Source organism: Chiloscyllium punctatum, chromosome 6 (assembly GCF_047496795.1).
Source record: "Chiloscyllium punctatum isolate Juve2018m chromosome 6, sChiPun1.3, whole genome shotgun sequence".
NCBI lineage: Eukaryota > Metazoa > Chordata > Chondrichthyes > Orectolobiformes > Hemiscylliidae > Chiloscyllium > Chiloscyllium punctatum.
In genome coordinates this window covers 46,712,527-46,728,594 of record NC_092744.1, presented here as the reverse complement: position 1 = coordinate 46,728,594, position 16,068 = coordinate 46,712,527, and the positions used below count along the sequence as shown (strand labels likewise).

The following is a 16,068-nucleotide window of genomic DNA, read 5'->3' as shown; positions in this document are numbered from 1 at the left end:
GTATTCTACCTGGTGCCTTGCTGTCAATGCTTATCCCAGTCAGCCCTTCCCTTCTAGCCAGTAGACAAGATCCCTGTTGCCTTCTTTCAATCCAGCCAATTCAGTTCAGCAACTTCAGATCATAACCTCGATCACGTTTTTTCTTTTTTTTGTTGTTGAATGACAGCTGTTGTCTACTTGCAGAGCCTGCTGCAGGAAAATTGGCAGTGTATGTGGCCTTGCTAGAACAGAATAAATTTCTTCCCTTGTCTCTTCTTGAAAAGATTTGGCTGAGAAATGACTTGATTAGACCTTTTTAAGATTACTACATTTTTCTGAAAGACTAACACAAAGAAGTGTTTCCACTTGTGGGGAATTAAATATTATCTCTTTTTTTTTGTATTTTAATTGTGGCTGCAATTCTGGTCTCCTTCCTTTTGGAACGATGTTGTGAAACTTGAAAGGGTTCAGAAAAGATTTACAAGGATGTTGCCAGGGTTGGAGGATTTGAGCTATAGGGAGAGGTTGAATAGGCTGCGGCTGTTTTCCCTGGAGCATCGGAGGCTGAGGTTTATAAAATTAAACCTTATAGAGGTTTATAAAATCATGAGGGGCATGGATAGGATAAATAGACAAAGTCTTTTCCCTGGAGAGGGGGAGCCCAGAACTAGAGGGTTTAGGGTGAGAGGGGAAAGATATAAAAGAGACCTAAAGGACAACTTTTTCACGCAGAGAGTGGTAAATGTCTGGAATGAGCTGCCAGAGGAAGTGGTGGAGGCTCGTACAATTGCAACATTTAAAAGGCATCTGGATGGGTATATGAATAGGAAGAGTTTGGAGGGATATGGGCCAGGTGCTGGCAGATGGACCTAGATTGGGCTGGGATATCTGGTCGGCATGCACGAATTAGACCGAAGGGTCTGTTTCCGTGCTGTACATCTCTATGACTGTATGACTGAAATAGGGAAAGGACTGTTTTAAAACCAAGGATTGTGGAAAGCATTGCTGCACTTTTAAAAATAAAGCCACCAACTCTCAACGTAAGGGCAGCACGGTGGCTCAGTGGTTAGCACTGCTACCTCACAGCACCAGGGTGCCTGGTTCAATTCCAGCCTTGGACGACTGTGTGGAATTTGCACATTCTCACTGTGTCTGCGTGGGTTTCCTCTGGGTGCTCCGGTTTCCTCCCACAGTCTAAAAATGTGCAGGTCTGGTGAATTGGCCATGATAAATTGTCCATAGTGTTAGGTGCATTAGTCAGAGGGAAATGGGTTCGGGTGGGTTACTATTCAGAGGGACAGTTTGGACTTGTTGGGCCGAAGGGCCTGTTTCCACACTGTAGGTAATTTAATCTACTGAAGTGATGTTTACACCACTGCTTGTTCAAGAAGTGGGAGTGAGGGTGAAGATACTGCAGATAATTGGAGCCAAAGAATGTTTACAAAGGAAGATTTGGCCAATAACAAATCGCTGATTTGTCTGGGGAGTAGTGACCAATTGTCAATGACAAATGTCTTCTACCTGTCACCAACAGTATGATTGGCTCCTAGGTAGCTACATAGCTTGTGGGTGTGAATGATAAGGTCAGAAGCCTTCAAACCTCCAAAGAAGAGAAGCAGTGTCTGTTTCTCTGCAGTAAAAATACCTTAAGCCTGAAGAAAGCTAGTTCCTAATAATTGAACAAAAATATCAGGATTCTGCTCTAAAGAACAATGTAATTTATATGTTCATTTGCAAGCTTACACCTTGATATGTAAAATGTTTCATTTGAGTAAAGGAAAGCTACAGTATGTATTGTCTTGGTAAGACTTTGGTGGACTCTAACCTTCCAGTTTATTTAAATGCTTTGGTGGAGTCCAAGTCTGCTCTAGTACATCCTTTAATCATGCATGTTGAATCATTTCAATGAGGCTTTTGTGGCAAGCATCCTCAGACAAACAAATCATTAAGTTGGTACTGTGGGTTGCATACTTTTTTTTGAGAACATGTTGCAACTGCATAATAGCTGTATATGTAATCGTCATCTGTTGACAAATAGCTCATTCCTAATAACACCAGCTTCACACTGGGGATTTAGTTTTTCAATCTTAAATTTAAATTACAATGATGCAATTATTCCAGCTGAGAATACCTTCCAAGCAACCCAGGCAAAGTTGAAGGTTTGTGTGACCACTATTATATTGAAAGGATTTCTACCCTTGACCCACCTCCAGTTTGACCTTCAGACTATCAGCCATTGTATTAGATCTAATGTCTGTTTTGATTATCTGGTATTTATGAATATTGTCTCTGATTACAGTTTCATTTCTGTTTCACCATTCCTCCCATGAAAAAAAGCAGCTTTATGAAAATGTGAAGACTTTATTGTGCGATCAGTGTGGCCTGCCCAAGAGTATTACAATTCCTATCATAAAGACCATAGCTTTGGATAACTTGCCCAATCTTTGAAGAATCAAAGAATCATCCCGCCTGAAAATTAGATCAAGGTTTCGGACTGAGTAGTCTGAATAATACTATAATATATTAAAATAGGAGCAGAGTCAGATAGTGTTGATTCTGGATTCAGCTGATGAGCAGTGGTTGTCTCACTGCTACTCATATATTGGTGAATTAGTGGTGAAATGCTCTCTGGGCTAGGTCATTTTCTGGTTACATAGCTCTTAAAATGACTAAGTGGAACACTGACAGTTAAAGGCATATACCAGATTTATACCTGTCACTTTTATTTCTAGTTGATTAATCCTATTCTGAACAGACCTTATGATTATTACAATAATCATTACATTTTGTGAAGAGGAAAGCAGAGGACAAAGATAAACTAGGTTAGCAGTGGAATTACATTAAGCATCTGTTGCTAATGCACAATTTGACTGAAGATATAATCTTATCAGAAATTTGATTAATATTGACAACACAAAATATAACCTTATGTCTTACTCAGTTCTTTTAAAATTGAACCTGTTGAACATATCTGGAATTTGTGGAGTACTGAAATTCTGTATTTTTAGTTTCTCAACATAGAAATTGATCAATGATCAAATCCAATGTTCTCACTTTAAACAAATTTTGCTTCTTGATATGATGCTTTTAACCTGGATGAATGTTACATTAAGGCATGTATTTTTGTTAGGATGACCAGGTAATTTCAGTAGCATATGAAGGGTTCCCTACCTGATCATCAATAAGGTGACCTTGCAAATTTCTTCATTCAAGATACCAGAAAATAATTCTTCTGTGTTTTAGTCGCCTGCGCAGTAATAAATTACACTGTTAGAGGCACTTGCATGTTTTTTTGAAATCAGGAGTGGTATGGATTAGTTGTCACCAAGTAATAGGCAAAAATCTGCAGGCAAGCTCAAAGCCATTGTGCCAGATCTATAACTAAGGTTTGATAGAGGATTGAATCAACATTCACTCTGTATTACTATGTGTTAATGCTATACCTTGTATTTTGAATTTTAAAAATTAAAACTGTTTATGAAAGATAGAATTGAGACATTAACAATGTATTAAATTCAAGCATTTTAATAAATGCTACCAAGTAGACTTTTAAGAGTGGAAAGGGAACAGTATATATTGTGTGAATAAAAATCCCCTGTAGATTAGCTATTGATTTAGTTCTTTTAACCCCAATATTTAAAAGGGTTTTGACAAAAATAACTTCTAAATATTATCATTCTAATTAAGTTCACTTTTTTCTTTACCAACAGTGGTAATGTAGTCATAGAAACAAAATTCTATGATGATGACCTTCTTGTAAGTACTTCCAAAGTCAGACTTTTCTACGTCTGAAGTGAATTCTCTACTGTTTGGTACGAAATGTCTTGCTGATGGCAGATAGATGAGACACTTTTCAGCGTCATGTGACCAATGGACCAGCTGTACCTGGATGGCACCTGGCAAATTAGGCTCTTCAGAATTGGGTTAGAAGATTGAATATGCAAGACTCTACAAAAGAACGAACTTTTGTGACGGAAATATGGGCAGTAACACTTAATACTGTACTTTCTTGAGACCAATATTGTACATTATTTTAAATGCTATTTGTTTTGCTTCAAATCTGTACACACTGCTTACCTTCCTTAATTTGTACCATGCATAGTTTCACTTCAAGTTACTTTAGAATTTTGTCTATGTTAATTGTTTAGTTTTTTTATTGACTGCTGTAATTTGTGACACATTCTTCAGTTGTAACAAAGTGTAAAATACTCCTAGTATGTTACATAAGGTTATAATCCATAATTAAGTAAATGATAGGACTGAGCAAGATTGCAGTCTTAAAGAAATAAAAGCTGTTGCTTCTGTATTTTAAAGTCCAATTTAGTTAATACTGTACATAATTGTGCAGTATCATTTTATAGCATGTTTTGCCTACAATTTTTTAAGGTCCAGTATTAAATGAGTTAGCCTTAAGTAAGTATTCTAAGTAAAGAATCTCATTTTTAAAAAACAACTATAGGATTGTAAACAGCATAAATGTTTCTATGCAATTGGAGACTCAACGCAAAATATGTTCAGTATGTTAGTGAAAGATGGATCAAGTCACTCATCTGGCAGAATATTGGTTGACAACAGCCACTGCACCCCATAAGTAACTGACCCACTTATATCCTTTATTTTCTACGTGGTTTAGCATGCAATAGTACACTTTAAGTGGGGACACAAAACATAGTAAAATTTTGAAATTTATTTGCATAAATGTGACTCTCACCAGAAAATTATTAGCTGCAGTGTAACTGTCCTTTTCAAAATCTTTTGCCTGAATTTGTCTTCCTTCATTTGTTGTCCTGTCAATCCTTAGAAGTCAATCTAGCTGCATTTTCACCTACTTTCAGGAATACCTAACCTCTGTGCAGCATCATAACTGATATTAGCACTTATGATGCAAGCCCTTTGGTGACAGAAACTAGAAATTTTAATGCAGTATATTCTAAGTTGATGGTACAATGGTCCAGGCGTTTCTCTGACACACTTTCTTCTCCTCTCTTATCCATCCCATCATACCGCCACGTACTTCAGAACGTGGTTAGACATATTTAATTGTTGTGTTCTCTTTAAAAATATTTTTTGTTTATGATTTTGATCACTGAATCATAGAATGAGCACTACTTGACTGGCATTAGGTTGGCTGTGAACAAACTTAAAGTTAATTAAAGTTTTCCAAGGACTTTGCAATCTTCTTGCAATAGCTATCTGGCTTGAAAAAACTTTCTCACAGTCTTGTGCCATTTTTAGCAAATATAATATAATTATTATTCCTTATGTTGTGATTGAAACTATTGCAACTGATGGTTGACATATTGCTGCACTTCATTTTGATGTCCTGATGCCAAACAGATTTGCGAATGGTCTTATGAATGCCTTGCAATTTACATCCCTCTCATGTTTTGTGTGAAAATAATATTGAAGTGAAAAAGCAAGTCATCAATGGAGATCAGTGGTCTGAACTGAATATTTTGCCTATTTTGTAGTCATAAGTGAACCAAGTGGTGCTCATCATTCATTCACCCAAAGAGTGGTGGCTGTGTGGAATGCTCTACCCCAGAGGGCAGTGGAGGCCCAGTCTCTGGATTCATTTTAGAAAGAATTGGATAGAGCTCTCAAGGATAGTGGAATCAAGGGTGATGGAGATAAGGCAGGAACAGGATACTGATTAAGGATGATCAGCCATGATCATATTGAATGGTGGTGCAGGCTCGAAAGGCAGAAAGGCTTACTCCTGCACCTATTGTTTATTGTCTATTATATTTGCAAACAAGCTTCCTGTGCATGTTTGCACTGTAAATTGTGTTGATCATAAATCCAAAATGACGTGTTGTGCTGTACAGCGGAGTTTGGATTTTATTTCACAAAATCCATATGTCTAATTAACATAAGTTACTGATAGATGGTTAATTTGAGGATTAATTATAACTGCTCATTTTACTGTTTGATTCTCTGGTTATTTAATTATGTCAGAAATTACCAGTCATTGAGTACAATTTTTATCAACTATTTTGAAAAATTCCCTTGAAGGCATGGATATTGGTAAGAAATGTGGGAAGATATGGGGAAATTGAAATCAGAATCTTAACAAAGAGGAAAAAAAAAATGATTTATTTTCCGCCAGAGGCTTATTTACCAATGTCAGACTCTCTGTAATGAGCAACAGGTACCTATTTCCTGATATTTGCATGTTGTAATATCCAAACTCCCCTCACTTCTATACAGCTTCCAGTTCTCTTTCTGTGAGAAACTAGAAGGTGCCAATTCGCAAATGAATGTCAGAGTGGTTTGCTGCTTGTTTCTCTGGCTCTTCATCTAAATCTTTCTCCATCACAATGTCCCAGTATGCTCCATGGACACTATACTCCTCCACCCTTTCCCCAAGTAAGTCAGCATTGCCAGACCAGCAGCCTCACTACATCATCATGGCTGCTCTTGGACCATTTCAGCCCTTCAGGATTTCATTTTAGAACTCAGGGACATCTACAACTTACAAACTGGTATCAAGTCACTTTACGCATAGAGACACAAGTGTTTCTTATGCATCTAAACATGATTTATCATGGATCTTAACTTTGTTTGTTAGCACTCACTCTCCTTGGGGGTTTAGTAGCCTCTGTGACTTTCAGTGTTTAGGTAGAAGTGGAATTATGTCACAGTTCACAGGATTGAACAGCCAAGGGAATGGGCATATTGTCCAGTGGCACTGTGTTCCATCAAATGTTATGTCAGTAGCTCATATGGCAAATACATTACATTTGCTTCAATTGAATGACCATGTCAGAAAATCAAAAGGAACCAGATCTCATTATGATCAAGGAGGACTATAATCAATCGGGGTCTGGATACAGTTGATCAAGGGACTCATGCGATTTCAGTCTGGTATGGGGTGATGTGATAAAACACGATGCTGAGAGATGATGAAGGTGGATAAAAGAGTAGTCAGTGGTGATGCAGGAGAAGAGAAGTTCAGGTGAGTGAGTAAGAAATGCAGAGGACAACAAGGGTTGAGGAGTTTAGGAGGATTAGGTGAGTGAGAGCCAATTAATGAACTGGATATTTGCAATAATGAGAACAATAATCCTAGAGCTTGGTGAAAGATATGTGCAGTGGCAGAGTTAAGAGTGCATGATGGACCAATAAACATGAGATAACAGACGATGGTGGCACTTACCCTTGAGGGGCACAAAGGTCATTCACCATCCTTTGATGCCATGTAAACTCATATGAGACATTGCACTTACGTGGGCCACTGTTTCAGTCTATGCTGTCTGGGACTAGTGGTGTAGTCTCCTTTACATATCTGGGCTGGTAGCAAAGGTGAAATGTAATAATTACACAGTAGTGGGGTTTGCAAAGAAACAAAGTGGAGTTGGAGCATGAAAACGTGCAACAAGAAGGCATTGATGTACTGGGGATTGGGGAGGGTCGAGGTGTGAATATATTCCAATGAACGAATACTCTGGTCTATACGGCGAAATCCATCATTTATGATGAATAATCACAGTGTTGTCAAAGTGTATGTCCAACAACAGAGCTATACAGATTCAGCTGACACATGTCTGGATTCAGTTGGTGAATCATATGAGGAGGGTTTTCAAACATTGGGATAACTGAGTATCTCTTGGAATTGGCATCAATGTCCCAGTGGCCAAAGGAAGCGTTCTGCGAGATAACTGCAGCTTCAGTGGTGAAGGGAGCAGATGCACTGATTGGACTTCATCACATCTTTTGTTTTATCTGCACCATCTTTAATGCAGGTAACTGACTCTACATATGTGCATGTTTGGGACCTGTGCCAAACATTGCACCCCAACTTAATGGAATACTCAGAAATTCCATCTCTGTACAAACAGTCTAGCAATAATACCACTGGGCCATCTCTCCTTTGATAAGTGCAATACTAATTTAACAACTAAAAGTCCCACAGTTAGAGAGATGGTAACAATGTCATCACCACCATAACTTTATAAACAGTCTATATTAATAATAACAATAATTATATTTTATTCAAGAAATATCCTTCAAACCTAAAGGCTGAATTATGGTTTGATCTGCATCAAGAAATTTATATATGAATTAAGTCATCAGGTTATAAACATCCAAACATGTAGTAAAAGTAATCAATTGCAGCAGGTAACAAAGTGTATAATAATTAAGGCTATTAATGTATAGTTTTCATTAAAAACTGAACCATTATGCAGAATTCAATTCATCAAACATCAGTAAATTGCCAGAATGCTATACAATAAAAATGAAATTTGATTTAGCCATTGTAAATCTATTGTAAATGTTTGTTTTTGTTGTTTTTGAAGGAAGAACTTAACATATACATAGACATATGTTACAGTCGCAGTGCTATTGTTTTAATACTCCTAATCGAAGAGGCTACATTTAATCTGAACCTTCATTTCGTAAATTCCATAAGGTACCTGTAATTCTTCAACAAGTCAGCAGGGGGCTCTAGAATTGAACTACAAACGTGATACAGAAACTAGACTAGACAATGCCATTAAGTCCTATGCAATGTCAAGTTACTATTGAGGAGGAATTAATCTTGGTTTCAGTAGGTAAAATTTAGTAGTAAACTTAAAATTGAATAACAAAAAATTGCATTTAAAAGGTTTTAGCTTTTTTGTGTGAATTATAAATAACTATTATATTTTACAGCTTAAAACATATACCATGGAGATCCAAGATGGCGACGATCTGAGAGGTCTGCTGTGTTGGGGTCTGTGCCATACCCCGGGCAAGGTGGGCCTTTACCCACCCCTTGCTAACCACCTCAGGAGAAAATTTGATAATATAGAGTCGTTGAATATCTAGAGCTTCTAAAACTGTAATTTGAAAGCTCTAAGACCAGAATAAATTGAATAAAGGAAAAGGGGCGAAAGGAGTAGAGCAGGTAGGGCACTCCCCTACTATGTCGGAGCCATTGCTCAAACTCCTGTGGTGGCTCCTTTAGATTCAATGGAGGAGCAGTGTTTACTCTTGGAGTTTGCTAAACTCTGAGAAAAAAGTCGAGACAGCGCTGGTGCTGATCTCTGCGATGCTGCCATACGGAGGGATGGTCTATGATTTTGATTTGGCAGAAAAGGCAAAGGACTTTGTGAACTCTTTGAAATAAAGAACTGGGGTATGGGGGGAGCGGGGAAGGGACAGCATTATGGACAATTGTGTAGTTTTTCTTTACTTTCTCTGCCCTTTTTCTCTCCCTTTTTGTGGTTATCTGTCTTACAGGTTCTCTACTGCCTTGGTGTAAAACCTGATTTATTTAACATTTTGGTCGGTTGGTTATTATCTGAGGGTTTTAGTTTTTGCTGTTCTTTTCTGGATTGGGGGTGGTTATATCTGTGGTTAAGATGTATGGAGAAGAAGTGTGAAGAAGCATGAGCAGGAGATCCAAACACTGAACCGACGAGTGGAAGTAGTCAAGCAGAGGACCACAGCATTGGAGACTGCAGCGGTGAACACAGGAGGACGAATCCGAATGTCAGAAGGCTGGTTTTGGGTCCTTCAAGAACAAGTGGACAACCTTGAAACTAAAAAGAAAACCTAAGCCTCCTGGATGTCCCAGAGCACGAGGAAGGCAAGGATCTTGTTGGATTCCTGGAGAAGTGACTTCCAAAGTTCCTGGACCTGAAGATAGAGTTGGGCGTGGTGAGTGTGGAGCGGGCCCACCAGATTGCAACATGCAGGTCCAGGTCAGATCCGTGTGCCCACCCAGTCCTAGTGCGACTCCAGCACTATAAAGAAAAACCATTAATGACCGTAACAGTCAGAAAACTGAGATGGGATCCACAGGCTTTAACATACAAAGGCTCAAGAATAATGTTCTTTCAAGACTTCTCTGGAGCCATAATTAAGAGGAGAAAGGCATTTGATGAAGTTAAGAGGAAATTAAGGGACCTAAATATTCAATGTTCCTTGAGGTACCCGGCGGTTGTGCATTTCGCTTACAGAGGGATGGTCTATAATTTCAAATCAGCAGAAATGGTAAGGGACTTTGTGAACTGTTTGAAATGAAGAACTCGGGTCGTGGGGTAAGGGGCACCGTTATGGACAATGGTGTCATTTTTTTTACTTTCTCTGCCCCTTTTTTTCTCTCCCTTTTTGTGGTTATCTCTCTTACAGATTCTGTACTGCCTTGGTGTAAAGCCTGATTTATTTAACATTTTGGTTGGTTGGTTATTATCTGAGGGTTTTTTTTGTTGTTCTTTTCTGGATTGGGGGTGGCTTTATCTGTGGTTAAGATGTATGGAGAAGAGGTTTGGAGGGGGGAGGGTAGGTGTCGATTGTTAACTCTCAGGAATGTAAATAACAACATGTTTTCTTTGTCTGCAAATTGCCTGGAATTGGGTCACAGCCTCAGCTGGAACGAGCCAGGATGGTTGCAAGGATTGAGAGCATTGTCCCCTATGGGCATGGTGGGAGATCTCATGTGAATTTGGGTTTATTTGGGTATTTGTTTAAGTTATGTCTATTTTCAAAGGAGTTAGTGATTTTTTCATTCGCTGCACCTCAGATAAGCTTCCTCCTTGTGGGAAACCATGGGCTGCCCTGGATGGCCATGTGATCTGTTTAGCTGGTGCACCTGGAATGCAAAAGGGAATCACTCCCCCATTTAAAAGAAAGAAGGTGCTTTCAAGCCTTAAGAAGGAAAGGGCTGACATTGACCTGCTGCAGGAGACACACTTAACTGATCAGGAATATCTGAAACTGCAGCAGGGGTTTTATGATAGGATGTTCTTCTCCTCCTTTAGCTCTAAAAGTAGAGGAGTGGCTATACTGGTAAGAAGGAGCCTCCCATTCCAGGTAACTGAGCAAATTAAGGATGATCATGGACGTTCCAACATTTTTAAAGCTCTAATACAAGAAGAGAATGGCATCCTGAATGTTTATTGTCCCCCAGCACACCTTCTTAAATTTCTCATTGCAGTTACTAAATTAATTAATCTTGGGGTGCACCGTATGATCATAGGAAGTTTTAACCGCCTAATGGATCCTGGCGTAGACAAGATGCCAAGGGGCCCAGCAGGCACACCCATGCAGTCTGGACAGTTGGTGGACTTGTATGAAGAGTTGGGATTGATGGTTGTGTGGGGGTATCGCTACCCTAATGGAAAAGACTTTACTTTCTATTCCAACTCACACAAGTGCTACATGTGAATTGACATGTTCTTTAAGCCGTCGGTCTGTTTGGACAGAATATTGGCTTGCAAAATTGGGAATATAACTATCTCGGACCATGCGCCAGTGTCTTTAGATGGGTGATGGAATAGATGTACAGCACTGGCGCGTGGACCCATTCCTGTTAAGCGATAGCAAATTTGCTGAGTACGTTACAAGAGAGTTCAAGGTCTTCTGGAATATCAACTTGCTTACAGCCAGTAATCCATTGGTACTTTGGGAGACCACTAAGGTATACTTATGAGGCTTGGTCATTTCATATTCAACAACTAGAAGGAGGTAGAGCGGTGAGCAACAACAGATGCTGGAGGCCTGGCTGAAATTAGCTGAAGAAACATATGATAATAGGCCTTCAGTGGTCAAGCTGCAGTGGGTCATGGTTCTCGGGCTGCTTTTGACTCAGTGCACACATAAGTGACAAAAAAAAATCTCTTTTGCTAAACAAAGGTTACTTGAATTTGGAGATAAGCCAGGTAGATATTTGACTTAACTGGCGCTATTGTGCTTCACAATCCATTTCATCTATCAGAAAGAGGGCCGACACAGTTACCCATGAGTTGAAGAGGATCAATACTAGATTTCGGGAATACTTTGTAGAGTTATACCGATTAAAGGGCAGCTAAGACAGTGCAGTGAGAATTCAGTCCTTTTTTGAGAAACTGGACCTCCCCAGTATAAATGTCGAACAGGCCACCCTGTTAAATGCACCTGTGATAATACAAGAGGTACAGGCAGCAATAAAGCAAAGCACCAAGGCCAGATGGATTCCTGAGTGAGTTTTATAAGAAATTCATAAATGTGTTGGCAGAGCCACTTTTGGGGATGTACAGTCATTCATATACTCAGGATTGTCTCCCACCCTCTCTTAGGAAGGCTAATAACTCCATCATTTTAAAGAAGGGGAAAGACCCTGAAGTATGTGCTTCATACAGACCAATTGTTGAATGTGGACTTTAAAATTCTGTCAAAGATGCTGGACCTGAGATTGGAAAAGGTATTGCCCAATATTATAAAAGAAGATCAGACAGATTTTATCAAGGACTGTAGCTCTTCCAACAATATCAGGAGGGTACTGAACCTACTGAAAGTATGCCAGCAAAGATTGACCCCAGGTTTGGTGGTCCTAGAGCGCTTTGGACTGAGGGGAGCCTTTGCTAGGTGAATGGTGGTGGTGTGTTTTTTTTAGATTACTTAGTGTAGAAACAGGCCCTTCGGCCCAACAAGTCCACACCGACCCTCCGAAGAGTAAACGACCCCAGAATCATTTCCCTCTGACTAATTCACCTCATACTATGGGCAATTTAGCATGACCAATTCACCTGACCTGCACGTTTTTGGACTGTGGGAGGAAACCGGTGCACCCGGAGGAAACCCACGCAGACACAGGGAGAATGTGCCTGAGGCAGGAATTGAACCCAGGTCTCTGGTGCTGTGAGGCAGCAGTGCTAACCACTGTGTCATCGTGCCACCCATAAATAATGATCCTAAGGCGGCTGTCATCACAAATGGTACTAAGTCGGATAACTTGAGTATTGGAAGAGGTAGTAGACAGAGATGTCCTCTTTCACCGCTGTTATTTACCTTGGTAACTGAGTAATTAGCCAAGGCTGTCAGGAGGGACCCTGAAATAGTGGCGCCAAGGGTGGGATTGGGGGAGCATAAGATCACCCTGTATGCTGATGATGTCCTTTTGATTTTGGCCAACCTGGAGAAATCTGTATCCCGATTGATACAAAAAATTAATTTATTTGGCAGTTTTTTGGGATACAGGATCAACTTCACAAAATCAGAAGCCATGCCGATAAGGGGATTAGTGGAGGTGCCTAATTTGAAGGATGGAATGCAGTTCTCATTTAGATGGTCATCAAAACGTTTTTTGTATTTGGGAATTTTTATGACCCCTGCCTTCCACCAGCTGTATAAAGCTAACTATGTACAACTACTGGAGAGGATAAAACAGGATTTGCAGCGGTGGGATGGATTACTGTTCTCATGATTAGGACGAATAGCCCTGATCGAAATGAATGTTCTTTCTCGCTTGTTGTACCCCATGAGAATGCTCCCATTGTTGATACCCAGATGAGTGTTATAGAGGTCAGTGGTTGGCTTGGGTCCTTCATTTGATGTCGCAGGCACCCCTAATTAAATTTACTAAATTACAGCTTTCCACAGGGTGAGGGGGGGATGGTGGACCTTCTAGACTTGAAGAGATATCAAATAAGTGCCCTGTTAGCATATGTGGGTGAACTGGGTATGGGGGGATTCGGGGTCAATTTGGTTTGACGTTGAAGCCTTGAACTCGAGATGTCCCCTAGTTAATCAATTATTTATGGATAAGATGAAATCCGTGATTGAGCAATGTAAGAGCCCAATCATTTTGAATAAGGTGAAAGCTTGGAGGATAATGAAGCAAGACGAGGACAATTGGCTTAAGACCTCACCGTCTTAATAAGGGAATTTCTTGGGACACTTATTCGAGGGGGAGGTGTTGATGTCATTTAGTCAACTAAGTCAGAAATATGGATTGTCTAACAGGGACCTCTTCCAGTACTTTCAGATAAGGGATTATATACAGAGGAGGACCATGCTCCTGGCTCAGCCTCATAAGTCAGACAGGGAGAAAAGAGAGCTCCAGTGAACGGGCACTCTTTCAATTAGTACTTTGCATCATTTACAGAAAGAGCCTTAGGAGATTATGGAGAGACTCTGTAGGACAGAACTAGGAGAGGATATTTCATTGGAAGATGTATGGGAAAATGTAAAGAAAATCTCAATATGTAACAAAGCGCAGGCCATACAATTGAAGATTTTACACAGGGCTTATATGGTGCCAGAGAGGCTAGCTAGGTTCAAGAGAGGAGTGTCTCTAGGATGTCCCAATGTGTAAAACTACCAAAGACATCTTACACACTGCTATTGGTCATGTTACAAGATCCAGAGATACTGGAGTGCCATATTAAGGGAGCTGAAGGAAATCCTGGGAATTGAAGTCAAGATGGATCTGGTATTTCTTCTCCTGGGGTTGCCAAACTTGCCCTCTCTGGGGGAAACACAGGAAGGGCTTGTGTAACGTTCTTATGTATTGTGTGAGGAAGAACATTCTAATGAGTTGGACATCGGATAAACCCCCAGATCTTATGGGATGGCGCAGGCTGGTGATGGAGCATCTCTCCCAAGACTACCTCACAAATATAGTGCACCACAAAATGGAGCAGTTTTATAAGACATGACAGCCCTTTCTAAATTAGATAGACCCAGATGTGTCAGCAATATTAACCAGGATTGTTGTATAGCCATGAGAGTTGGATTGAGCAGCCAGTGGGGGCCTGGGAGGGGGAAGCTGGGAAAGTACGGGTACAATGGCTGGTGCTCCCAGGGATGGGAGCTTCAATGGAGGTACAGTGAGTGAAAGAGAAATAACTTATGTGATGTAATTTAATTTAATTTATCTTGAATTCAACTTAATTTAACTTTTATTTAGTTTGATTGTAGGTTAGTTTAAGTAGATATGTTTGTTCCGATAGAATAGTAAGTAGCTTATTATTAATAGTATTGTGATATGACACTGTTGTACCACCCCTATCCTTTTGGATTCTGGTTTTCATATATATAGTTGCTTTCATAAAAGATTTGAAAAAGTTTTTTATAAAAATAATTTCAAAAAACATGCACCAAATGTATGCAACTAGTTGCCATTTGTATGAAATGCTGTTGTGCTCTCCGGATAACAGAATATTCTCTTTCAGATTTACAGAGTGATGAAAATCATTCTTTTGGTATTTGTCATGAACAACTACAACATATTTGTCAGTAGAATACCAGTGTTAAGACTCACCATGAAGAGTGGCTTCCAAACTCAATTGTTCAAGAAGCACTGAACAGTGTAGTTGACAAATGTAATGCTTCCATCATATGTAAAAATTCAATAAGCTGAAGTATGAAAAACTATAACATCTTTTGTTTATATGTTGGCACATAAAAAATGTTGAATTTGTGAGTGATTTTTGTCTGTGAATGTAAGTTTTTATCCTCACTTTGGGATAAACAATTGGAACAGTAGGGAGATTTAATAGTGTTGAATTTACTGGTGATTTGGAAAAGTGTTTTCAGTTAGCATTTAAATCATTTTGCATGGTACATATTAGCTGTGCTATTTTGGTACATTAAAAATCCATTCAAATGTCATTAATGAAATGTACTTTAAATAAAACAACAAAAAGACAAAAAATAGGGAGGACAGCCTTAAACAATTAGTAACAAAGTATTGTGCTGCTTCAAAATGTAGCATTGCATTTTGTAAGGATGTAAACTGTCAAGAACTGAAAGAAGAGCCCATAGTTTCATGATGATCCTGGATAATTCATGTTGCCGATCTCAGTTTTGACACCACAAACTCCAAAACACTGTACAAAAATAAACAAATGCACAATAAAAATGTCAAATTGTGCTTAATTGTTCAGTTATTTGGCTGTATGTTCAAGAGAGCGTTTGGTAAACAATTATAGGGCTCTAGTGGTACAGTATTAGTGTCCCTTCAAGACCACCTGCTCCAGATATCTGTCATAACCCATCTGAATAGTTGATTCAAGATATCTAATATACTGGGAGGGAAATTTGCTAGAGCTGCTCGGGAGGATTTAAACTAGTAAGGTGGGGGGGTGGACCCAGGGAGATAATGAGGAAAGAGACCAATCTGAGACTGGTACAGTTGAGAACAGAAGCGAGTCAAACAGTCAGAGCACGGAGGTACATGGTAGGACTAGTAAATTAAACTGCATTTATTTCAATGCAAGGGGCCAAATATTGAAGGCAGATGAACTCAGGAATGGATAGGAAGATGGGATTGGGATATCCTAGCAATTACAGAAACATGGCTCAGGGATGGGCACTCTGGATTCCTCGACCATTCCAGAA

General features: G+C 39.5%; 1 protein-coding gene across 2 annotated transcripts in view; it reads left to right on the top strand.

Annotated features, from left to right (window-relative positions):
* pde6d (phosphodiesterase 6D, cGMP-specific, rod, delta) overlaps positions 1–15,601 on the top strand; it is a 76,074-nt gene extending 60,473 nt beyond the window's left edge. The window contains exons 5-6 of one of the 2 annotated variants that reach the window (XR_011960897.1): positions 3,690–8,718; positions 14,901–15,601. Coding sequence is in view for 1 of the 2 variants with exons in the window: in XM_072572564.1 (XP_072428665.1) it covers positions 3,690–3,771 (82 nt within the window). In the remaining variant the exon portion in view is untranslated. Of the gene's footprint in view, positions 1–3,689 lie in introns of both variants that reach the window. The other variant, XM_072572564.1, reaches the window with a different exon arrangement.
* The last annotated feature ends 467 nt before the right edge of the window (positions 15,602–16,068 follow it).